The sequence below is a fragment of the Crocuta crocuta genome, unplaced genomic scaffold, assembly GCF_008692635.1.
Source record: "Crocuta crocuta isolate KB4526 unplaced genomic scaffold, BGI_CrCroc_1.0 scaffold229, whole genome shotgun sequence".
NCBI lineage: Eukaryota > Metazoa > Chordata > Mammalia > Carnivora > Hyaenidae > Crocuta > Crocuta crocuta.
In genome coordinates, this window is record NW_027536464.1 from 9,660,124 (window position 1) to 9,686,338 (window position 26,215).

Here is a 26,215-nt window from a genome sequence, read left to right on the forward strand (position 1 = left end):
ATGTGAAACTGACAAAAATCAGAGGGTAAAAAGTAATGAGAAAACCAAGTTCTAGATACATCATATGACAAAATTCAGTGCTCATCCTGAAATGCAGTTTAGACTGAGCTCTCTTGATCCGTGCATCTGTCCCAGGACGTCACTGCAGTTGTGTGAACAGGGTGCAGAAGTTCTATGCGGCCATGGCTATCAATCAAACCAACTGTAGATACACCCACAAAAAGTACGATAGGGTGAATTTAGGACTTACTATCATTTAGATTTTACATTAAAAAAATTTTTTTTAACCTTTATTCACTTTTGAGAGAGAGAGATAGAGTGTGAGTAGGAGAGGGGCAGAAAGATGGGAGACACAGAATCAGAAGCAGACTGCAGGCTCTGAGCTGTCAGCACACAGCCTGATGCAGGGCTCGAACCCACGAGCGGTGAGATCATGATCTGAGCCGAAGTTGGATGCCCAACCAACTGAGCCACCTGGGCATCCCTAGTATTTACATTAAAAAAATTTTTTTATGTTTATTTATTTTTGAGAGACAGAGAGTCAGAGCATGAGCAGGGGAGGGGCAGAGAGAGAGAGAGAGAGAGAGACTGAGAAACAGAATCTGAAGCAGACTCCAGGACTCTGAGCTGCCAGCACAGAGCCTGATATGGGGCCTGAACCCACCATCTGTGAGATCATGACCTGAGCTGAAGTTGGCCGCTTAACTGAGCCACCCAGGCGCCCCTACATTTTTTATTCCTTTTGGATCCCTTGTTTCAAGTTGCTTCTTTTATGTGGTACACTCTCTTAGAAGATAAACAGTACATAAACTCTATTGAAAGTTTGGAGTAAAAGACTAAAATCCATACCTAAATTGAGTTTTGGAGATTATTGCTGGATTTCATTTATCTGGGCATAACTTGTTTCCTGTTTGGATAGAAAATTCTCAGATACACAGTGTCTCCTGCTTGGTGTTTACAAGGGAATATTACATATTATAATCTACTAGTATAAGGCAAGATTAGGATTTTTTTCCTCTACTTAAAAAATGTATATTTCAGTCACTATTTTATAATAAATTATTTTATAATAATATTATTCCTCTTTCTCATTGTCCCATGCACTCTCCTGTGCATTTCTTGCCTTTAAAAAAGTCATAATAGCTACTCTAAAATATTCTCAGTCTGATGGAAAGCACAGTAACACGACTCAAATGTAAACTTATTACTTACACCTGCTGCCCCACTTATGGTCCCTGATTTCTGGTATAAGACAGATAGGATACTGAACTGGCTTAAGAGAAAAAAAATTTTTCTTTAATGGTACATTTCTGAATATGGACTCAGCGTTCCAGTAATAATGACCACATAGCTACTTGTAGTAAAGATAGAGCCCCCAATACATAATACATATGTAATGTATGAGACTAGATATTCCCTCAAGTTGGGGTTTATAAAACCTAATCGTGTGTAGAATCATGTGTACAAAGACTCTGCCTGATTCCTGATGACCTCTAGTTATGAAATCATGTTGATTCTTAATAAGACAATGGGGGCTAAATCACCCTCACGTAACCATGCGATAAAATTAAGACATTAGTTTACAACTTGCATGGAGTTCTGGCACTTCCAATACCTTGTACAGAATACACAAGGTATAAGAAAAGAAATGCATATGTAATGAACACCTCTGACATGCTATTGATCTCAGCTATATTTTGTTGTGATCCTAGAACATCTGGCCTCCATAAAGTTTCAACTTTCAGAACTGTGGCTCTTCTACTCAGGTCTTATTTCTTTACTGTGTCTCCATTGAAGCAAAAATAAGTTAATCAAATAAGAAGTGAAGTATGCTGTCATATTTGTTAAGGGGATTAATATGGTTACACAGAATTTCTTTTCTGAGAATTAGATGCTTTCAGACCACTACAAATTGTCTTGGCCACAGCAGACTTCCTGTTGTCTTTTATAAACCTTCTGGTCGACAATTAGTAGAACTCAGTTGCATGAAACGGATCTGAGACAGCACTGGAACTGAGCTGAACTCCTTTTTTGGTGGTAGAGCTTTATAAGGGGCCTACTGTCCAGAGATTAGGCATTTGGAAACACAAACTGTCATTTTATTTATGAAATGAGGCATGAAGGCTTGTGTTTGCAATTTCAGGTCCATGCTATTCAAACATCTTTGACTACAGCCCTGTCACTTTCTGGTTCCTCCTACTCTTTAGTAAGTAGTCTCTGTGGCTTTGTTACAGCCACCATTCTGCTGGCTAAAATGACCACAGACGACTTCATTCTAAGCACATCATGGCCATTTCTCAATTGGCCAAAAGCCACCGGTCAANCCTGGGCCTGAGCAAAGCTTCCTCTGACAGTACTGTAGATCCCAGCTGCTCAAAAAAGAGAACAAAAATGATGGTGTTTATAGTAATCAATCAGTCTGAGCTTGAGAATTCAACAAGCCTTACAGTAAAGACTATTAACATTTTCCGATCAATTCCAACCTAAGTGAGTGTTTAAAAGAGATCTTCACCTAAAATTTTCAGATTACGACTCTGATATGGCCTTATATTCTAGTACAGCAGACACTTATTCTACATTAGTTGCCTGAAAAACATTTTTATCACTTGCAGAAGAGTATTATGATGATTTTGTTTTAAGTACATGAGAATATCACTTTACTACCTTTGTTGTGCCCCCCTCAATAATTCCCTATTCATTCATTCATTTTTTTAAAGAGTTTTTTTTAAAAATGTTTACTTATTTAATTTTGAGAGAGAGAAAGAAAGAAGGAGCATAAGCAGAGGAAGGACAGAGAGAGACACACACAGAATGTGAAACAGGCTCCAGGCTCTGCTCTATCAGTGCAGAGACAGACACGGGGCTCGAACCTAGGAACCATGAGATCATGACCTGAGCTGAAATTGAATGCTTAACCGATTGAGCCACCCAGGTGCCTCTCATTCATTTATGTTTTAATTTATGTATAGTTGATGCACAATGTTATATTAGCATCAGGCACACAACATAGAGCTCAGACAAGTTTATACATTTAGTTATGCCCACCTTAGCTACCATCTGTCACCATACCACACTATTACAACACCATCGATTATATTCCCCATGCTGTGTTTTTTATCACCATTATTTATTCATTGTGCTTCATGGGGAAGGTCCCTTTTTGTTTTTCTGGAGTTAAAGTGCTTGGGAAGTGCACAAAAAATTAGCAGTTGCACATCACTGGACAGTTGTGATCATCCAGGTAAGTCAAGGATTGAGACTTATCTATCCTGGTATTTGAGAATATAAGTAGGCAGGTGCCTGGGTGGCTCAGTTGGTTAAGTGTCCGACTTCAGCTCAGGTCATGATCACACGGTTCATGGGTTCGAGCCCCACATCTGGCTCTGTGCTGACAGATCAGAGCCTGGAGCCTGCTTCAGATTCAGTGTCTCCCTCTCATTCTGCCCCTCCCCACCTTGTGTCCTTTCTCTCTCTCAAAAAATAAATAAACATAAAAAAATATATAAGTAGTGAAATTTGGAGACCTGGTTCAAGGTTTTCTACCCTTGGATTGGCTAACCACTGAGCAAGTCACTTCACTTCTTTTTCTGTGATTTATTTTCCAGACTCTACACTTCATCTTGCCTCCTCTCTGAAGGAAGTTAGGATGAAATGTTTTACATGTGGAAAAGCGTGAGTGCTCACAGAACACAGTGCTCCAACAATATACTTATTGCACCAGGACCTCCCCTTGGCAAAGACTCAGAGGCTGTGGTCTGAGTTCTCTTTCCAAGGAGGCACAGGGAAGGAGCCTGCTTGGTGTGAGGCCTGAAGACATGGCCCCGTGACGAGCAACGGCCTAAGACACCAGCCAACCCACTACAGCCAACCCGCCATGCATCTTTCCATATGGTTGCTCACATTCCTTCTTCCGCTCCGCACACGTTCCTGCAGGAGCCTGATGCAGGCTCCTCCTCCTCTTCCTCTTGGAAAGTCCTTCCTTTCCTCATTCTTTCTTAACCTCAGGCTTAGTATAACTGCGGCTCCTTCTGAAAATCTATAATTCATCCAGGGTACATTTCCTCTTCTCTGAACTATAACATTTACTGTCTGTATCATACATGAAGTCCACAGCTCAACTATAGAATATTTTAGACTCCAAATATTTTATAGAATACTTTAGACTCCAAAGCTCTGCTAGTGGTTAATTCAGCTGATATATATATGTATATATTGCTGGTATATAAGCAAGCTATGTTAAATCTGCTTGGGAACAGATTTCACTAACACTGAAATTTTTTCTCATGTTTTGTATTGTTTCTTTATTCTTTTTAAAAGTTTTTTTAAGTTTGTTTATTTTTAGAGAGAGAGAAAGAGAGCACAAGCAGGGGAGGGGCAGAGAGAGAGGGAGAGAGAGAGAGAATCCCAAGCAGGCTCTGTACCATCAGCACAGTGCTGATGCAGGGCTTGAACTCATGAACTGTGAGATCATGGCCTGAGCCAAAACTGAGTCAGATGCATAACCGACTGAGCCACCCAGGTGCCCCTTTATTTATTCCTATTAAAGAATGAGGTACTTGAATACAGACACATATATTTAAGATTTTTTTAATATCATATCTCTGACCACTTACATCACCCTTATCTCAATGCCTAGAAATATCCTTAAAAAACAAGTGTTATTTTTGATATAATTGACATGCTGTAAGGTTCACCCTTTTAAATGCTTATTTATTTATGAGAGAGAGAGAGACAGAGAGAGAGAGAGAAGGGGTCAGAAGGAGAGGGAGAAAAATAATTCCAAGTGCCTCCACACTCAGCTTGGAGCCCTACGTGGGGCTCTATTTTATAGCTGTGAGATTACAACCTGAGCCAAAATCAAGACACAGATGCTTAACTGACTGAGCCACCCAGATACCCTAATTCACCCTTTTAAAGTGTAGAATTCAGTAGTTTTATATATATTCACAGGGGTGTGCAACTATCATCATTATTTAATTTTAGAATATTTTCATTACCCCCAAAAGAAACCCTATATTTACTAGCAGTTACTTCCTATTCGTCTTTCTTCTGAGCCCTTGACAACTAATAACTTTCTGTCTCTCTGGCTTTGCCTATTCTGGACATGTCATGCAACTGGAATCATACCATATGTGGTCTTTTGTGATTGGCTTCTTTCACTTACCATAATGGTTTCAAGTTTTGTCCATGTTACAGGATGAATCAGTGTTTAATTTTTTTAGTGGCCAAGTAATATTCCATTGTGTGGATATACTACACTATATTTATTCATTCATCAGTTGATGGATATGTGCGTTGTTTCCCCTTTGGGGTTTATAAACAATGGTGCTATGAATCTTCATGTACAAGTCTTTATGTGTCCTATATGTGTATATGTTCCTAGTTCAGTCAAGGCCAGAGAAGTCCCCACATATTCTTACCGAACTACTCTAGAATGCCTCACTACCATACCACTTTTCTAATGGCGCTCATTGTGGTATTCAAGGAGTTAAAATTTCCCCTAAGGGTGCACTTGATTTTTCTAAGCAGCTGGCCCAAAGCATGCTATATAGACAGAAATGCTAATGGCAAGTCAAGGTTCTCATGTTTGATTTCTGTCCTCACAGTTACTCTCCATCCTTGAACAAGAGGCTTTTGCAAATCTCAGCCTCATTAGCTTATAAACGAGAGGAATATTAGCATTTAGAAATAACCTCATTTGACAAAGCCTATTACTTAGCTTTTAAATGGCAATTACCATGTTCTTGTATGAACACTGTAAGAGCCATTTAAAGCATGCTTTTCAGGCTCAGAAGCTGAGGATTAAAGAGATTTAGAGTCCTATAAAATGGTAGGCTGTGTCTCAGTAAAAGAAGCAAGAAGGGAAAAAAAAAACACAACAATACAGAACCTTTCTGCTTTTCAGTTTAAAAGATATTAAGGCCTTTCTACTTCCTCTCACCAATATGGCCCCTGTGGTTTGAGTATGGAAGTCCCCTTACACAGCTGCTTTTTTGTTCAAAACATACTGTGGTGAGAAGAACAAGCCATTGGTATGTTAAGAACTCACAATTCCCTAGGTCATAATAATAAGCCAAAGAGCACAGCAGGGAGCCCTGGAGAGTCCTGAGACACGAATTCTGAACTAGTGGGATGAAGAGGAGATTTGAGAAGATCATGTAACTCTCTTGGCAGGATGTCTCATGTGTGCAACATAGACCTCTGACTTTGAATATGGCACCGCCTGGGGTCAAAGCATAACCTTTCAAGCGTAAGCAGTGCTTCTTGTTGATACTGGTGCCCTTGATAGATGTGGCTTGCTCCCCACAAGGCGGGCCATGAAGCTGAGTTGAAATAGAGCAGCTTTACCGGCGTAGGTGGTATTGCAGCACAGGGGTGACTGGGTGGCCTTCCATGGCAGGCTACCCTTCAGACCTCTGAACCTTCTTCTGTGAGGTTTCATACATCCAGAAGTGATTCCAACACAGGTTTCTGTATCTGTTACTCAGCAGGATACTCATTTCTGGCTTTCTCAGTTTTTTGTTCTGCTATTTTTTTTAATCAGCCTCTCCTCACAGTGAATCACTCAACAATATGATTCATTGTGCCCTTGAAACTCCTCTTTAGTTCTTGTTTTCCTTCCTTCCTCCCCTTGCCTATTTTACGAAGCCATGATTTGGTGACTAAGTTCTTCACTGTTTGGTCTCAAGTTTCTGTTACTACCTGCTTCCCCCAAGAAAGATGAGAAAAGCAAGAGTAGCCAGTGCGATGAGTGAAGTAGCTCATGTTTTTTTAAATGAATGGGCTAGTACATGCCTCTAGACTGCTTATTCTTATGACTCATTATGACACAAGTAGTCCTGAAGATCACACTGCCTGCTCCCAGAACCCACGCACCAGATGTGCCAAAATACAGCCAAATGCCTCTACCTCAGCCCTTTAACCAGGAAGAAGACGATTTTAATTCAAGGTTTGATAATCATCACTGAACGCCCATGAGCCCGACACTGTGTTGGGTACTTGAAATACAGGTACATAGTGATTTCTCCCATGCCTAGTAACAGAAAGCAAGTACTTGAAAGGTTACAGAAAGGAAATTAGCCTTTGTTGGTGGCTAGGTGGCAGGCACTGTACCAGATGGGATGAGCCTCTGATACGGGGACCATGACCTTAGAGCTCTTTTCTTATGGGGAAATGTTGAGTTGTGTTGAAGAGGAAAGTATCACATTAATGATGACTTTCCTCATCATCAAGCAAAGCCAATCCTTTCATCCTTTTTACTCTCAAATTTCATTTTGCAATGGACTTCTGGTTCCCAGAGATACTCAAAGGATTCCAGTTATGTTTGAAAAAAACCTACATGTGTCTGAAAGATAATTCATGAAATAAATATTTGTTTTCCACCTGCTTTGTGCCAACTGCTACTCTAGTTGCTGTGGGTCTCCCAGTGATCAAGACAGAAGACATCCCTGTCCTGCTAGAAGGTACACCCTAATGGCGAGGAAGAAGTGACAGAGGAGAGAAAAAGCAAACCGAGGTCTTTCTAGGTGGTGATAAGTGCTCTAAAGACAAGCAATCAGGGATGCCTGGGTAGCTCAGTTGGTCAAGCATCTGACTTTGTCTCAGGTCATGATCTCACGGTTCATGAGTTCGAGCCCTGCTTCTGGCTCTGTGCTGACAGCTCGGAGCCTGGGGTCTGCTTTGGATTCTGTGTTCCCCTCTCTCTCTGCCCTCCTTGCCTCCCCCCCCAATTGCTTGCACTCTGTCTGTCTGTCTAAAATAAAATAAAACATTAAACAAAAGGCTAGCAATCAGGATGATGTGACGGAGTAACATAGCATGGTTGGGATCAGGGATGTAGCATTTGTTTTTTATATTTATTTATTTATTTATTTAAATGTTTTATTTATTTCTGAGAGAGAGAGAGACAGCATGAGCAGGAGAGGGTCAGAGAGAGAAGGAGACACAGAATCTGAAGCAGGCTCCAGGCTCTGAGCTAGCTGTCAGCACAGAGCCCGACGTGGGGCTCAAACCCACAAACCATGAGATCATGACCTGAGCCGAAGTCGGATATTCAACCGACTGAGCCACCCAGGCGCCCCAGGGATGTAGCATTTGAACTGAAGTGAATGAAAAACAGGGACCAGTTGGGCCGAGAGCAGACTTGCCCTGACAGAGGGGATGAGCTTGGCAAGTTCTGGGCGCAGAGAAAATGCTAGGTATCCATGCAGTGATCAAGGGAAACAGGGCGAGGAGATAAGGGCTCAGAGGTAATCAGGAAGCAGGTGATGGGGGCACTGGTGAGAGACTGGTTTGGATTCTGAAGGCCATGGGAAACCACTGGAAAGTTTGAACTGGTTCTGTGGTATTCACTATCTGATTCGTATTTCCAAAGCTTCCTTTAACTGAGTGCAGAGGAGGAAGCAGGAGGACTGGTAAAAAGGCACTTTCGGGGGATCTAAGCAAAAACAGATGTGACAGTTTGGGCCAGCAACTAAATAGGGAGAAACACTGCAGGAATCCTGCGCTGGTGAATAATAATCTTCTTTAAGATGCATCAAGTAGCAGTTGAAGCCCCTGCTTCTTGAAATTTCACCATAAGCCCCTGCTTCTTGAAATTTCTTCACCATAAGAAGCCAGGATTCTTCATCAACTTTATTTTTCATCCATATTAGGGCACACACTCCTTAAATAGAGGGATTTTGCTTTTCTTGTCAGCCTCACTTGTCTGGGAAGTGCTGTTCTATATTCAGCGCCTTGTGGGTGCTGAATAAATATTGATTAAACAAACCAAGTAATGAATCATATCTGCTGTGAGTGGGGGTGCTTGGTAAGGTGGAAACACAGAAGCAAGCTGGATTCTCCTCTCTGTAGGGCACAGCTGGGCTCGGGGCATTTGGAGGGGGGCAGTGGGAAGTTTGGGGCTGCTCCCCTCCTTCCAGTCTGTGATGCCCGGGGATGGGAGTGACCCCTCTCTTGCCACTTTCCAATGGGTGAGCGGAGACGGTCCACGCTCATACCAGAGAATCCCTACTCACCCATCGCTTAAGGATGATTCTGGGAAATGATAATCTAGGGGGGCCACCAGGGGCTTCCTATAGGCAGGCAACACCCCTGAAATGTGACATGGGTTGTGGATACGGTAGACGGTGACAGGGTATTGAAGGAAGGGTCGTTACTCCACACAGAGGGAAGTGAAAAACCTCCCAAATGAACACAGTTCTGCTCGTTACAGCAGGGCTGCCCCAACATTTTCTGTGAAGGAACAGATAATACATCTCTTAGGGCCCTATGCTGCTGCCGCCATCTTGCCGTGTCACGAAAACAGCCATGACAATATGTTAAAGAAGGGGCGGGCACCTGGGTGGCTCAGTTGGTTAAGTGTCCGACATCCGCTCAGGTCATGATCTCACAGTTCATGAGTTCAAGCCCCATGTCGGGCTCTGTGCTAACAGCTCAGAGTCTGGAGCCTGCTTTGGGTTCTGTGTCTCTTTCTTTCTCTGCCCCTCCCCTGGTCACACTCTGTCTTTCTCTCTCTCAAAGATAAATAAACTTTAAAAAAAAGAAAGAAAAAGAAAGGACATCACTGTGCTGTTTCAATACAGCTTTATTCATGGATACCAAAACCCGAATTTCATAGAATTGTCATGGGTTACAAAATATTCTTTTCTTTTTTTTTAATCTCGTGGCTCATGAGTTCGAGCCCCACGTCGGGCTCTGTGCTGACAGCTCAGAGCCTGGAGCCTGCTTTGGATTCTGTGTCTCCCTCTCTCTCTGCTCCTCCCCCACTCCCACTCTGTCACTCTCTCAAAAATAAATGAACATTAAAAAAATTAAAAACTGACCATTTTACATGGCAGTAATATCCAAAACTTCTTTTGTCAAGGGCTTGATACAAGTGATGATTTAGCTGTCTCTGTGACATTTCCTGATCGTAGGGACTTGGTGGCATCCGATATCTCTTGAGCACCTGCTCATTGAGAGAGCTAGTCTCTCTCAGCTAGTCTCCCAGCTTCCTCTTCACCTCGTTGTATGCTGTTCCCACAGAGGCCTCCTCAGCTTCTAACACTATAGACCAAGTCAGTTCTTCTTCTCAAAACTGCCATCACCACTTGCCTTTGGAATAAAATGCAAATAAATGCCTTGTCTACTCCTGGCCTAACCTCTCCTCTGATCACTCTGTCCACAGCTGTCCAGGGCCTTTCTAGTAGCTTCCTTCAGCCTGAGATGCTCTTTCCTTCCAACGGTTTCAAGGTGATTGGTCTCCCTTGGGAATTCAGAACTCAGTTCAAATGTCACCTTTTTCCCTTTTTTTCTATGACATGGCCCTGTCTCATTTTCCTCACAGAACTGGTCTTCAACCCCAATTATCTCGTTAGTTCCATTGTTTACTTATTTTTGCCTGATTCATCTGACTGAAAGGTGAGCTCCTCTAAAACCAGGCAATTTCTGTCCGATCGCTACTGCTTTCCCTTTCTGACATTAATGCCTGACGTTTAGTATTACATGCTGTTATTACATATTATATATTTGGTGAATGAATAAAGGAAGGAAACGGTCTGAGGGGTGAGAGAATGTTACGTTCAGGACGGTGCTGGTAGTTTACTGTGAAGGTGCCCGTGATGATAGCGTTGGGGACTGGATGGAGGAGGAAGACTATGAACTTTAGATGAGCAAGGACCAGGTTTTGGAGAGCCCGTTGGGCAATGCTAAGGTGTTTGCCCTTTGCTTTGAAGGCTACGGGGGGTGGCGACAGAAGGCTTTAAAGCAAGCATAGGATGAAAGAATGCAGCGTATTTACTAGAACGTTCATCTCTGGAAAATAAAGAAGTGCGTATGGTCTCATGTGATCGGTTGACACCATGAAGGATGGCACACGTCCTAGCCATCAGCCAGTCTTTAACTTACACGAGAGTGGAAAGATGCCAAGAAATGATTTCAACTTCAGTGCAAGTGTCATATCCCATCCACATGCCTCCACTCTCTTCTTGGTTGGGGGGCATGGGCAGTAGCTTTTGCTGAATTTCTGAACGACGGGGCTAGAATGCCAAGGTCTCAAAGTTTCAAGGAATTTTGTGTTGACAGAACGAGTTTGTTCACAAAGGTTTACCTTCATGAAAGAAAGAGAGGGTGTGGAAAAAACAACATCAACAAAACCTGGCTCAGCTTCGTTCAAGCTGTGGTGACCTGGTCCAACCATGGAAATGACATTTCTCTGCCTGAGACAGGGCTCTCTTAAAGTCTGTCGGACAGTAAATTAGGAGCCCTTTAAAAACTGGAAAAAGCAAATCAGAAGAGCTTCTTCATTCCTATCTACCAACCTGTCTCCTTCCTTCCATCACTTTTTGTATTTGAAACAGAAAATTGTTCACTTCTATAGACCTTGTTTCTTACTCATCCATGGAGGAAGTGGAAATAATTGACCTTAGAAACCAGAAGCCAGATCTGCCCCAAAGGTAAGAGCGAGCGTGGAAGTGTGAGGCTGGCTGAGGAAGGGTGAGCACGGGGCCCTAGCAACTCAACGCGGGTTTCCATGAACAGTGGCTACATCACAAGATTACCCTGGAGCTGCCTTTTCATCGGCTTTAAGACGTTGGTTTGTGATGTCTCTGACTACTTTTCTTTCAGGAAAAAACAAGGAAGGTTACCATCGGCCCGCTGAGATCTCTGCTTACATAGATATTTACTAACAATTTAAAAATGTTTAAGATGACCACAAATAGAAGGCTGGAGACACGCGCATGCTCATCAGCCGTAATTTTTCTGTGCTTGTGCCTGATTCCAACGTGAACTGCCTTTTTATTCATTCTCTCTCCCACTTTCAGGAGCATTCCAAGTACTAGCAAGCATTGTCTTTGGATCCTAAATCCTCCCAGGAAGATGTGCTTGCCTACCTTTCTCTGTGCATAAGCCTCAACATTTCCTTACAAAAGGAGAGCCAAGATTAAGAGTAATTTTTAAGAACTGCAAGTTTTGTGCCGAGAGATTCCCGCCTCTGCCATTGGTTAGTTTTAGTTGCTGGGAAGCTTTGGGTCAGAAGAGGGCGAGGGAGGAAGTGTTCTATGAGGTCAGGTAAGGGAGCAGCTAGAAACCCAGACATTGACAGGAGGTAGCACCTTGTGCATCTCCTGTCTCAAAAGGCCACTGAGGCACTGCATCTCTCATCGATGCGGCTTCCCACTGCAGTGACTGTGACGCAGGGTAGCCACAGGAAAGAGTGCTCTGCACCTCGAATCTATAAGGGAGGATGACAGTGACCCAGTTTGGGACGGTCTTCAATCATCCCGTGGGGCCTTTCTGAACTCAGATGGCTTGAAAAGATAACTTACTGAAAAGTCGTCACTGGGGAAGAACAGGAGATCTCGAAGGGGATCATTCCCATAGGTCTTTTCAAGTTCTTCAATGACCGTTTCATAATCCAAAGGCTCGAGAAGTCTGGGCTTTTCTTGCTGTGGAAAAAGAAAAGAGGATATTAACCACTGACACACATAATCTTGCTTGTTCTCGATGCCTTGTTGGATTTAGTTCTTAGTCTTGCCAAGGCTTGGACATTATTCAGCCCTTCCAATGGAGTCAAAAGGACTCCAGGCATTTAGGGCAAAGCCATGTGACTATTATTTCCAGATCTGAAATAATATGAGAATATCCTGAAATATTTGACACCTTGTTCAGTAATTCAAGCTCTTTGCAAGTCGCTCCCAAAGCCCACGGGAGTCGGCCAAACACATCTATTGAATTGTGTAAACTTTCTCTTTGTCTATTTGAAGAAAAGTCCTCTGCTTACTTGCTCTAGTAGGATCATCATCTGTTTTGCTGAATTAGATCCTTCCTTGGGAGGTTCACCTGGATCTATTTTAAAAGGTTGGCTCCCTATTAGCAAGCAAAGTATCACAGGCTGTCTTCGTTGTTACGGAGGCACGGATCCTGTGTCAGGATTAATTGCTTGGCTCTGAGCCTCTTGGCCACAACAGAGAGAAGTTGGGTGAGTCTCTATCAGGACTGAACGACATAACTATTATGGACGTGGTGTGGCGAAAATGGAAGAGTCAGAAAAAAATAGCCAGATAATTGCACTACATTAAAATCCTAAAGCCGAGAGAAAGACACTTCTCTCAAAGAAACTTCCTATAGCACCAAGGGACGAATACCAGTGGTGGAAGGTGTGGCTGTTCCGTTACAGGGTTGATGTGTTTACTCCAAACTGGTGAGAAAAATGGGTCCTCAAATAAAAAATGATAAAGCAGAATACCAAGACACAGCCTTGAGTTTCCTAGCCCTTCGATGAAATATTTATGCAACTTACATGAAAAAGAAGGGCCTTTGGGATTATTTAGGGGGCTCTTGGAAGCTGGAGGGATCACCATTAATTCTGGATTTTAAAGGGAATCTCATAAATGGAGAACAGTTTTTTCATCTATCACATCAATTACATTGACCGTTTCCTGCCAACGTTACCCCTCCCCAGTCTGCAAAGCACAAAGACGTAGCTTTGATTTCTAAGTCCTTCTTTGGAGGACCTCTGCTGGTAAGGCCCTAGAAACTTCCACCCGCATTTTAATAATTGCTAACTGGATCCTCAAAATAGCAATGTTTTTTTTCCAAATAGAAACAAAAAACAAAACAAGATGTGACCCAGTGGGCCACTAACAAAGATTTCTGTGTACTTCCTGTATTAAAATGAAAGAAACCCATTTTACAAATGCCTAGGTAAACTGAGGATGATGTAAGGTGAAAATTCTCTCTGGAAGGGCCTTCAAGTAAGATCACCACATTTACCAAATAAAAACACAGGACTCCACATAATATTTGGAGAAAAGACGTTTAGTTGTCCAACACAATCTCTTTAGTGAAAGAGCTGTGTGAATGTTCACTGTTTTGAAGCAAAAACACAGAGATACTATGGTATGATTTGGGTAATTAAAGAATAAACAAAAATAAAAAACAAAAACACTCCATCGAGAATCCCTGCCTTTTGACATGATTATTCTGTGTAGACTTATTTTAAGTTCCAATTCTTTATTTTCCCAGGCCAAGGTTAAACCCAAGAATCACAAATTGATAGCTCAAGAGGCAAATGTTGGCCCCAGATGTTAGATCTGGCCTCATTTTAGTTTATTTTTAGTTGGCTTTGGACGTCTTCAAGTAGTGGCAATTCACTCCAGTTCAGCTACAGACCTCAGTGCTCCTCGTATATTACCTCTTACCCTGTAATGTCACACATTGTATTACCAACTGCTCCCTCAGTTCTTCAAGTCTGAAACATAATGGCTTAGTTTGGAACCTCTTTTTTTTTTTTTTTTTAATTTTTTTCTCCTTCTTTTAATACTGTGTTTACGTATGAAATGTAGCAAATGAACCACAGATTTGGTTAGTTATGTCTCTTTCTCTCACTGTATCTCCAGCTTAAGTATGCTAATGCCTTTCAGTGCTCATATACCAACAGCCTGTGATGTGGCTGGTAGTACTTGCTCTCTGCTCTCCTTCCTCACATAGACATGAACAAGACTGTGAGAGTGTGGCTTTGTGTGTGTTGCAATTTATGGGCTTAAAGCAAACAACATGAGATGTTTCAGGAGGCTTTTACAATCCTGTTCTCACCATCCTTTTAATTTTATCTCCCTTAGTTGCACACTTGAGCATTAATAAACAAGCTGGGGATACAAAGACCTTCAAAGAAGACGTTTCACTAGGGGCCCACACTCCACCTAGAATTAGCCCCACCTAAATTAATGCAATAGGAAAATCAGAGCTCACAAGTCACAGGGTATTAATAAAACCAGAAAAACGAAATCCCAAACTTCCCTTGATGTACCCAATGAAAGGCATAGCCTATAAACATCTGTTGGCAGGTATATTTCTATTAATGCATTTCAGGCTATGGTACATCAGCCAATCAATGAATGACACTTATTAAGCCTTTCCTGTTTAAATGTTGCACTGAGATTATTTTGACAGGGGCTGCAAAACCCAACAGAGCTGCTTCAAATAGAGCATTCTTTTTTTTTTTTTTTTTTTTTTTTTTTTACTTCTGAGGGGTGTATTAGTCAAGCTCTATCTTTCCAGGGACTGTGTCAGTTAATGGGTGCCATTCAAGACACCCAGTGTTTCATAATTTTGTGGATATGATGTCTAAAAATGAAAATAACAATGATATATTCCATAGCACCTAGGGCCTGGGATTTGCTGATACTTGGCATGAATGCTTTATGCATCTGCGATGGTCAGGATCTAGGTCATGGGACCACAGTCCTATCTGGAGCAAGACAGCTGTCTGCTCAGTGTTATGGTCAAAGAGACAGACGTATTTGAGGATGGTGGAACCAGTTAATTTCTCACTACTGCTCCTTGCAGAGACGTTGAGTGAAAATGAGAACTAAGCAGCATTGATTTATAGCTTTAGAACAGTTGGGTTGTCCCTCCTGAATTTAATATGCCTCTTTCTTTTGGAAATGTACCAACTGGGCAAAGGCATGTGCCAAGATTACCCTGAATTGGATTGGATTTTTATAGTGCTTTTTACTCTTACTCTCTCAAATGACTAATGAATTTCATTAGCTGTTCTACAATCGCTCCAGGCATGGGAAAAGGCACCCATCAGTATCTGTTATTATGCAACAGGGCTGGTGTTATGCCACGCTGGTAATAGGCCCTGTTCTTCTCATACATATTGAGAGATTTGTTTGATCTACTTCTCCACATCCACAGCTCTCCTCCAAGTCAACTTCACTGCAGAAGAAGGGGCTCCTGTCACAAAAACAAATGTGTTCTTTTCCTCTTCTTATTCTACAAGTTCTCATGGAATGCCAACACAATATCGAAGCTGCGGAGTTGGTAAACCTGCCATCTTAGTAATAACCAAGGCTGTCAAGAGCCGTTTAATTTGCTTTGAAAGCAGACTTGCCATGCCTTAGCTAAAGATGCAAATTTCAAGAGCACAGTGCACTGTTGCAAGGGTCTGAATTAATTTTGTAATTATAATTCAAAATTACATGGGTGAAAAGTGATGCTGAAGACTAAGCATTTGAAGCACGTGACAATGAAAAGTTACATGACTAAATTACCAACGTAGACTTTTCTCCAGAATAGAAGTACAATCTAACTAAGAATAGCTGAAACTACCTAGCCTTGTTTTACGAGTCCAAAGTAAAAGGTAGAGTGTGATTATAGGTTTTCTATGCTGAGATGAAGAGAGGGTGTAACACATACTATGGAAACAGAATTCCTGGGGTTCTAGTTCTGGAATTGCTGCTTATGGGCTAAGCAATGTTGGGCATGTTAATGAGAATCTCTGTGAAACAATCAGTAAAACTAAAAGGCAACTGACAGAATTCAGAGAAGATTTTTCATATGACATATCATATAAAGGGTTAGCATCCAAAATCTATAAACAACTTATCAAACTTTAACACCCAAAAATCAAATAATCCAGTGAAGAAATGGGCAAAAGACATGAATAGACATTTTCTAAAAGAAGACATCCAGATGGCTAGCAGACACATGAACAAATGCTCAACATCACTCATCATGATGGACATACAAATCAAAACCAGGAAGAGTTACCACCTCACTCACACCTGTCAGAATGGCTAAAATTAATAACTCAGGAGACAACAGATGCTGGCGAGGATGTGGAGAAAGGGGAATCTTTTTGCACTCCTGGTAGGAATGGAAACTGGTGCAGCCACTCTGAAAACAGTATGGGGGTACCTCAAGAAATTAAAGGTAGAACTACCCTGTGACCCAGCAATTGCACTAGTAGGTATTTATCCAAAGGATATAAAAATGCTGATTCAAAAGGGCGCACGTACCCCAAATTTCATAGCAGTACTATTGACAATAGACAAATTTTGGAAAGAGTCCAAATGTCCATCAACTGATGGACAGATAAAAAAGATATGAGATATAGATATATATATATATATACATGCTGATGAATGGATAAAGATATGGTGTATATGTGTGTGTGTGTGTGTGTGTATACACACAATGGAATATGACTAGGCAATCAAAAAGAATGAAATCTTGCCATTTGCAACAATGTGGATGGAACTAGAGTGTATTATACAAGTGAAATGAGTCAGTGAGAGAAAGACAAATATCATATGATTTCACTCATATGTGGTATTTAAAAAATAAAACAAATGAACATGGGTAGGGAGGGAAAAATAAGATAGAAACAGAGAGAGAGGCAAACCATAAGAGACACTTATGAGAACAAATTGAGGGTTGCTGGAGGGGTGTTGGGTTGGGGGATGGGTTAAATGGGTGATGGACATTAAGGAGGGCACTTGGGATGAGCACTGGGTGTTGTATGTAAGTGATGATGACAAAATTCTACTCCTGAAACCACTATTACACTATATGTTAACTAACTTGGATTAAAAATAAAAATCTCTGTGCCTTAGTTTATAATTTGCAAAATAGACATCTTAGTAGGAACTACACCGTAGGATCAAATGAGGTAATATAGTTATGCTTTTAGAATAGTATCACACCCATAGTACTAATTACATAAGTGTTAAGTAGATAAAGTCTGTGAGTTTAAATTTTCACTAGTCATGAATTTAAAGCACTTGCCTTGTAAATTTAGTGTGTACAAAGAGCAAACAGGAGGCATTCAGTAAATATCTGTTGAGTAAATAAGTTTATATCTTTTCATCCAGGAATTCCTTTTTTGAGAATGTTTTATTCTATGTTCTAAAGAAATAACTACACATACAAGCCAAGATTTATGAAAGGACGTTTTTGCAATATTCTCTTTGTAACAACATGGAGAAAATATATTCGTCTTAATTCCAGAGGGATGAGAAAGGCAGGCAGAATGGTGGAGGTTATATCCCCAAAATGAAGATGCTGGAGCTACTGCTCAAAAAACAATGATTGATATTTTTCAGACCTGTGTGTAGTGGAGGGAGCCTTGCTGCTATGATGGGCTCGGGGAAGGACACCGGAAATAGGATGTGGGTTAAGACACACTAAGGAATGTGCGGTACATGTCATGATTTCTTCTTTGTAACTTCAATTCTTTGGTAAAGAGAGTAACAGTGCTTTGCATACAATTGGCTTTTGGGGGGAAAATACGAGGGTGGGGTCTGTGACCAAGATGCCCAAGATGGCAAGACTGACTACAAAAAGAGAGACGATTGTTCAAGATGCACACATATTACAATATGGAAGTTTTGTTGTTGTTTTTTTAAAGTTTATTTCTTTTTTTTAACTTTTTTTTTAATGTTTTATTTATTTTTAGGAGAGAGAGAGAGACAGCGTGAGCAGGGGAGGGTCAGAGAGAGGGGAGTCACAGGCTGAAACAGGCTCCAGGCTCTGAGCTGGCAGTCAGCACAGAGCCCGACGCGGGGCTCGAACCCACGAACTGCGAGATCATGACCTAAGCGAAAGTCGGACGCTTAACCGACTAAGCCACCCAGGCGCCCCTTTAAAGTTTATTTCTGACAGAGGGAGAGAGAGAGCATGAGCAGGGGAGGGTCAGAGAGAAAGAGGGAGATACAGAATCTGAAGCTGACTCCAGGCTTTGAGCTAGCTGTCAGCACAGGGCCCGACACAGGGCTCGAACCCACAAACCGTGAGATCATGACCTGAGCTGAAGTAGGACGCTTAACCAATCGAGCCACCCAGCCGCCCCACAATACGGAGGTTTGAATCCAAAATATTTCCATTTCTAAGGGATAGTGACAAGGCTGGCTAAGAATGGGAAAAAGCATATCACTGAGAATAAGGAAGGATAAGGAAATTATGGCACATCCATTCTAGGAAACAATACACACTCGGTTTCAATGGAGTTTTTGGAAGTCTGTAATAACAAGCAAAGCCGTTTTATCGTTAAATAAAAGTGAGAATAAATATTACACACTAGAATTTAATGTATAAATTATTGTTTATTTTACTACTATTTTTCAAAAGTGCTTAAATGGTTTATTCTAAGTGCTTTGAAGATACAATCTTAAATTTTGTTTCCCTCATTCATTTTATTTTTCATGGAATTCTGCCTGTTTCCTTTTTAATTTTTAATTTTTATTTAAATTCTACTTAGTTAACATACAGAGCAGTATTGGTTTCAGGAGTAGAGAGAATTTACATTTAAACTTAATCTGCATAAGATCTAAAAAATTTAAAGAAAGCAGTTTGTGGATATAGATCTATATATGATCAGTTATTATACTGGGATGGGATACAACATTTAGGTATTTGCAATTTTGACTTCTCACATTTTCCAAATTTTCTGTAATGAACATGTATTGCTTTCAACATGGTGAGGAAATGAACTCAGTTTTTCAAAGCTACCACGCCTCCATGGAAACACTGGAGAATTGTTTGATTTTAAAACTGTTTATTTACCCTTTGAAGATCCACCAGAGAGGAAACCTCAAAATCATAGCAGGGACTTTGCATGGAGGTTCAACCAGTAACAGCTTCAAGTAATTAAAAAAAAAAAAAAAAATGTATAGAACACTGAGGAAAGAGAACTAGGGAAAATAGTTACAGATTATGTATGTGATCCTAGAATCTACTGTCAGCAAAACAGAAGAACAATTAGCAACGTATTAATGAAAAGTATTCTGAGCTGTGGCAGCAACCACAGACATCTGCTGAGTTCCTTAAACACCTTTGTGCAATGGTCACTGTGGCAGATGACTGGAAGTCAATCTGCAGTTGGAGGGTCATGGTCTTTACCTACCAGCTGTGTAACTGGGACAAGGTATTCACATTGAGATGGAGCGAGGCTAATTTAAATGAGTCAAAGGGCAACTTCCTGCTTGTAGCAATGTTATTACAAGGATCAAGAAGACGAAGTATGAGAGGGTATTAAGTGAACCACCAAATGCCAGACAAATATAGATTTGTCTTTGAAAGGGATTAAAAATTACCCTACATGTTTTACCCAAAAGCATATACCAAAACCAAGTCAATGCAACCAATCAATTAAATCCTTACACTGAATTCGTCATGGACCAGAAACTGTGGTACGTTTCTGTATTTATTATCTAAATCTACTTTAAAAAATTTTAATAACTAACCATTCTGTGGAAGCAAAAGAACTAATAACATAAGGAAAACACTGAAATTTTTTTAAAAAGGACAGCATCTCCACTGTGAATTGCCTGAATCAAGTCTGGCTGCTGTAGCCCCCAAAGAAAAAAGAAAAAAGGGGTGCCTGGGTGGCTCAGTCGGTTGGGCATCCGACTTTGGCTCAGGTCATGAACTCCTTGATCCTGAGTTCAAGCCCCATGTTCGGCTCTGTGCTGACAGCTCAGAACTTGCAGCCTACTTCAGATTCTGTGTCTCCGTCTCTCTCTGCCCTTCCCCCACTTGCTCTCTGTCTCCCCCCCCAAAAAAACCTAAAAAAACAACTAAAAAAAGAATTAAAAAAAAGAAAAAAGAAAGGAAATATACCTAATCAAACATGTCAGCAAATAAAGGTGACTATGAAATTCTACCTCAAATTCTACCTTGAGAAACAGCCTAGAAAACATTTCCGTGTATTTATAGTTCTGGATTTAAAAAAAGGATTAAATTTAAGATTAGTTTAGTACTAAACTCATTGTCTTTGCAAAGATGAATACCTAGGGAAAATCAAGTTGCAGATCTGGGATGTCTTTCTGTAGCTCTCACCTACTTTCATGCAGGTCAAGCTTGTCTGCACTGGGAGTGAATAGGATCACTAAGGACTAATCAGGGAAAGTGGTTAATCGGATTAGGATCCTTCATTTTGGGAGGTCACATATTTGTGTTCTAAATTTCAAGTGTCATTAGGGAGCCAAGACTCAGTTACTCACCATTGAGGTCACTCTAGTTTGTCGATCTGAACTAGTTTCCCTTGGTTCTCCTTTTCAAAAAAATCTGATCTTTCCAGGAAACATTATGACAAAAAGATTTTCCCCCTACTTTTGAGAACTTTTATATTCTTTCTGTGAAACGCTTGCCCTCTGTGATGTTAGTTGTGACTTTCTCAGTCTTCCTCAAACAGCCTTGTCCTTTCCAGATATCTGAACATTTATTCTAATTTGAATATTCATAACAGAATTAATTTATATCTGAGTGTCTTCTTCACCTTACAAAACCATTCATTTTGGCTAATGATCCAGGAAAACAAACAAATAAAAATTGATATTTACTTCAGGACCAATATAGGAGGCATGAGATGGCAATTATTTAAACATCCTCTTCACATCTTGGCACATAGACAAGCAAATAACTGACTGTGAAGATCCACAGGGTTTTTAAGAAAACCCTGAAAAGAATTCCAATCTCAAGATCTCCAAAACAAATTAGAAGCAACACAGCTGTTGACTAATTTAAGCATTATCAAGACAACTGATTAAATTTCTTAGAGGAAATAAAAATACAAATGACACATGGATTCTTTAGACCTTAACTTAATCCAGGACCCTTTGGCCTTCGTACAATTGGAATGGAACCAACTTCCACACTATTTGTGTTTAAAATAAATGAGAGAATTGGAAAGAGCCCATACAGCTGTATCCATGGCCACAGCTGTCAGCCTGTGGTCGTGCGACAGATTTAATTCAGCCTTTCATCAAAGGGAGTTTCACTGGACAACCTCTCAAATGTTTGAGCTTCAGAAAACAAGACTAGCTGTTCTTACCAAAAAGGAAATGATTAAGTAAGGAATAAGCCATCTTGTGCTGACCCTTTAACCTTCTCTCTGTCCTGAAGTACACAGTTTCATGAGAATGGAAAAACACTAGCTAAATCAAAGTTAAGAACTGTACAGCTGGGCAGGCTCAGATTAAGCTGAATTTGGACATGGTTCCCTTGGTAACAAAAACGGACATAGATCTCAGAAGAAATCAACCAGTAGTAACTCTTTAAATGTCTCAGTCCATTTCAGTGAAACGAAGCAGGTTAAACTTGGGAAATTATAAAGTCTTTTGCAAATATAAAGAAAGATAAGTCATCGTATTCAACAGAAACATTATAGTTAGAAAAGTCAGAATATTCTATTTTGGTTAACTCAATGTTATTACAAAAACTGAGGACACAAATGAGGTTTATAGGATCTATGATTTAAGGTGTACTTTCAAATGAAATCAGACCTTTTCAGGCTTATTTTCTTTTTAAGGAAATTTGACCAGATATACTTGTTAGCAGCACATCAAAATTCACACAGTTTTGTATAGCAAATGATAATAAAAAATAAGAGTGTTTTGCTTCTCCTTCTAACACTGGTGCTTGTAAAGAAGTAGAAAAGATCCAAGACGATCTAAATCAAATTTAATTACATGTCTCATTTAGTTTTCAAGAAACACTTGAAAGATAATAAATATCATTAAAAATACATCACAACCCAATTACAAGTCGGCCTGATACCAGAGAAATTAATGCCTTAGAGCCAACTGCTGGGATTTTAGATTAATTCATGAGAAATCTGTGATGAAAGCTGCCAGTAGCTTAAACTCTGACACTATTTTAGAACGTTAACAGCCACACAGATGAACTTTCGGGTTGAGTGCGAGGAGTGTGTGTGTGTGTGTGTGTGTGTGTGTATGTGTGCACACGCATATGTATACATACATGAACACATAGATGCCACACACACACAAGAATGTAAATGGTTTTGTCCATAACATGCGTCTTATATTTTCAATAGATCTCTGTAATAATGACAGTCAGCTCCTTCTTTTCTTACTTTCAGCTACTTGAGATTGAATATGCCTAGTGGATATTTGTTGTGTTTTGGCCCAGGCAACAGCCGCCCTGATTCCTTTTTGTACCAACGTTTTATTTCCCTCTGTCGACTTCCCTCCTCACTCCCATTAGGAACAATCTTGGTGAGTCTCAATGTTTGGAACTAATGGTCAGTAGTGTGGGATTCTGGCATCTCTCCACTCAAGATTCAGGGTTCTAGGAGGAAGTGCTGAATGGGCTTCGCTAGGGCCACACACCCTAGCACCCAGGACCGTGACAGTATTTAACACTTTTGCTCACTGAACATCCCTATGAAGCCTAGAAGAGATCATTGCTTTATGTTGCAGAGGCAGACACTTGGATTCTGAGGACATGGTCAGCAAGTTGACTGATGAACTGGAATTGCAACCCAGCTCAGTGTCAAAAACCTAAGGTCCTCTCTATGCCACCAGCCATAGTGCTGCAGGAAGAGGAAACAGAATAGGTTCCCACCCCCTTCCCCACCCTCATAGGGAGGCTACTGAAACACAGCTATAGTTTTGAGTATGACTCCTGTTCCCTTTATGAGTTGCTACAGTGAGAGGTCACCGGGCACCTTGGGGAAGAGGACAGAAAAGTATAAGAGGGTAAGGAAGATGGAGAAAAGGAAATGAAAGGTATATTGAGGCAATGTATAGGGAATGCTCGCTAATATTTGTGTCACAAATCCAATGGAAATTGTCACTAATTGAGAGAATCTCCAGATTCCAAAAGTTTGGGGCCATGACCACCATCTGGGGAATAAAAAGATTTGTTGGGACCATGGTGTTACTTCCCCTCCATTGTGCCATACTCCCTTCCTGACAAATGGTCCACCTCCTGCTCAGAGGTGATGAAGGGCATCGTCACGGAGTTGACTCTGCCGGTTGGTAGTTCTCCTCCACCTTGTCACTTCCCCTTGGCTTCGCAGTCAGTCTTGAGGAAAGTTAGCTCAACCTTGCTTAAGTGGCAAGGTCCTCTCCTGAGTCCATTTTGAGAGCATCTTCTCTGCAGCTACCTGGCTACCTCCTGTTGCTAAAGCCACACTCAGAGTCCCCTGCCTAGATTCTTGGGTTAAGTCAAGTTTCAATGTATACTTCTCTATTTCCAGGGCCTGGATTGAATTCAGATCCCCCCACCTATTACTCCACCTTTTTTGCTTTCGGCAACCATCCATTTATGGCTCTCAGCCCTGCTTTCCATTGTTTGAACCTGATTCAGTCCTATTTCATTGTTATCCACACACATAATCCTGGGATTCTTATCTGTGCTTCCTGTCAGTTAATTGGCTCATTATGAAGTAGCTCAAATAGGTAATTGTGAATGTCCATATAAACAAGGAATAACAGTAAGGAGGCATGGATGACCAGGGAGAAAGGCTGTTCACATAAACATGGGAAAATAGATAAAAAATGAGCTTAAAAACTATAGCACAATACATTATATAAAATTATATATGTGAGAGAGATGTTAAATTTTTTTAATGTTTTTTATTTATTTCTGAGAGAGAGAGAGAGAAGTGCAAGCAGGGGAGAGTCAGAGAGACAGGGAGATACAGAATCTGAATCAGGCTCCAGGCTCTGAGCTAGCTGTCAACACAGAGCCCAACGCAGGGCTTGAACCCATGAACCATGAGATCATGACCTGAGCTGAAGTCGGATACTTAACTGACTAAGCCACCCAGGTGCCCCTGTGAGAGAGACATTAAAGATATTCAGATTAGATTTTCTTTCTACAGTTTTTAATTTTTTAAATATTTATTTAGTTTTGAAAGAGAGAAAGTGAGAATGAGTGGGGAGGGGCAGAGAGAGGGAGAGAGAATCCAAAATAGGCTCCAGGCTCTAAGCTGTCAGCAAACAGCCCAACGCAGGGCTCGAACTCACGAACCACAAGATCATGACCTGAGCCAAAGTCAGACGCTTAACCGACTGAGCCACTCAGGTGCCCCAACAGTTTTAAGTTTTCTATTAAAGTGCCAATAGGCTATTATGAAAGAAGAGAGCGAGTATTTTCATGTGTATCCAAAGTTTTCCAAATATTCTCAAATTCTGTAGATTAAAGGCCCACAAACCAGTAATAACTTAAAAATAACAACACACATTTATTTAAATGAATTTTTCAATTTTTTTTTCCTGACTGTGCAGATGATTGATATAGCAATTCAACTTAATCATGTATTTAATCTTTCCAAATTAGGACATGCAACTTAGGGAGGAAGTGATCTTTTTATTGACTTCCTATGCACCAGAGATCATACTGATGATTTGGTTAAAAAAAATAAATAAATAAAAATAGAAAGGCAGTTTAAAAAAAAACTACAGAGTACCATACACACTTGAAAAATTAAGAGAAATAGTTCTACTTGACAATCTAACAAGTAAGTTTCATTTTCCTTGAACTTCTCATAAAGCAGTTGCTCTCTCTCATATAGGATATTGACTGTGACAGTGGTTTAAAATACGGGATGCCATCTCTTAGGCAGTACACTTGAAAATAGGATTAATAAGGGAAACTTCCAAAACAATTAAAAATTCCAACAGTTAGATAAATAGCTTCAAAGAGCATCTGAAGAAGATGAAATAAACAAAACTGTCGGTCTATGTCAAGAGAGTATCAAGTTTGGGTTGTATGCATTTTAGGAAGTCACTGTGTTCTGGTTAAGCATTCTAGACTACTGTGAAACGAAACCACTTCTAAATCTGCCTTAGAGCAAGAAATGGTTTGTTGCATTCGAAATCCACAAGATCATTACAAAATCAGATCATTTATCATAATTATCCAGAGCAGTCATTATTTCTCCTCTCACTGTAATATGAGTATATCCAAAAATTCACAAAAAAGGTATTTCTTATTCTCTGAGATAACCTTAGGCCGTGCCTTCATGGGTTGGGCCTTTTGTCACTTGAATTGCTTCTTCCTTATTACCTATCAAGTCGTCTCTGAAGTTTGTCCAGAGACACTGGTTTAGCGTTTAGAAAGCTTAGATAACCGTGCTGTGGAAGGTCCAATGTGGCTTTGCCTGCATTAGCTCACACGTGGGAAAAACAACAATACAGGGCATTTCTAAGACAGGGCCCATCATTGCATAGAGTGATCTGGGACCCCCTGAGTGCCCATCTTGTCTACTGAGTGGCTCTGTCACTTTTCAGCTTTTTGCAAGGCTCCCAGGACGAGGGTGTCACCCATATAGTCCAGTGGCTTCAATACACAGCCACTGAAAAGGCATTCTCACTACAATTATAATCCCTCTTCCCTTACCCTTGGAAATAGAAATACTTTACTTGGTTTTATTAATGCGGCAGACATAATACTTATTACTCCCCACTTTTTACAGTGTTCAAATCATGTTCAGAACGCACATCATCAAACTGAATTCAAATAAATAGTCTTATGAGAGGCAGGTATTGTTACGAACATCTTAGGGAAGAGTAAACTGAAGTTCAGAGTAATTTCTGTAATCTACTCAAGGTCATACAGAGAGTAGGTGAGACAGTCGGACAGAATGACTCCCTATCTAATTATGTGTTTCACTTCTTTGGATCCTTTTTTCCAA

General features: G+C 40.6%; 1 protein-coding gene across 3 annotated transcripts in view; it reads right to left on the reverse strand.

Moving 5' to 3' along the window:
- The window catches only part of DOCK10 (dedicator of cytokinesis 10), a 214,777-nt gene that overhangs the window by 148,181 nt on the left and 40,381 nt on the right, over positions 1–26,215 (reverse strand). For all 3 annotated transcript variants that reach the window (XM_077748708.1, XM_077748710.1, XM_077748709.1), the window contains exon 2: positions 12,309–12,428. In XM_077748708.1, the coding sequence (XP_077604834.1) occupies positions 12,309–12,428 (120 nt within the window). The remainder of the gene's footprint in view (positions 1–12,308; positions 12,429–26,215) is intronic.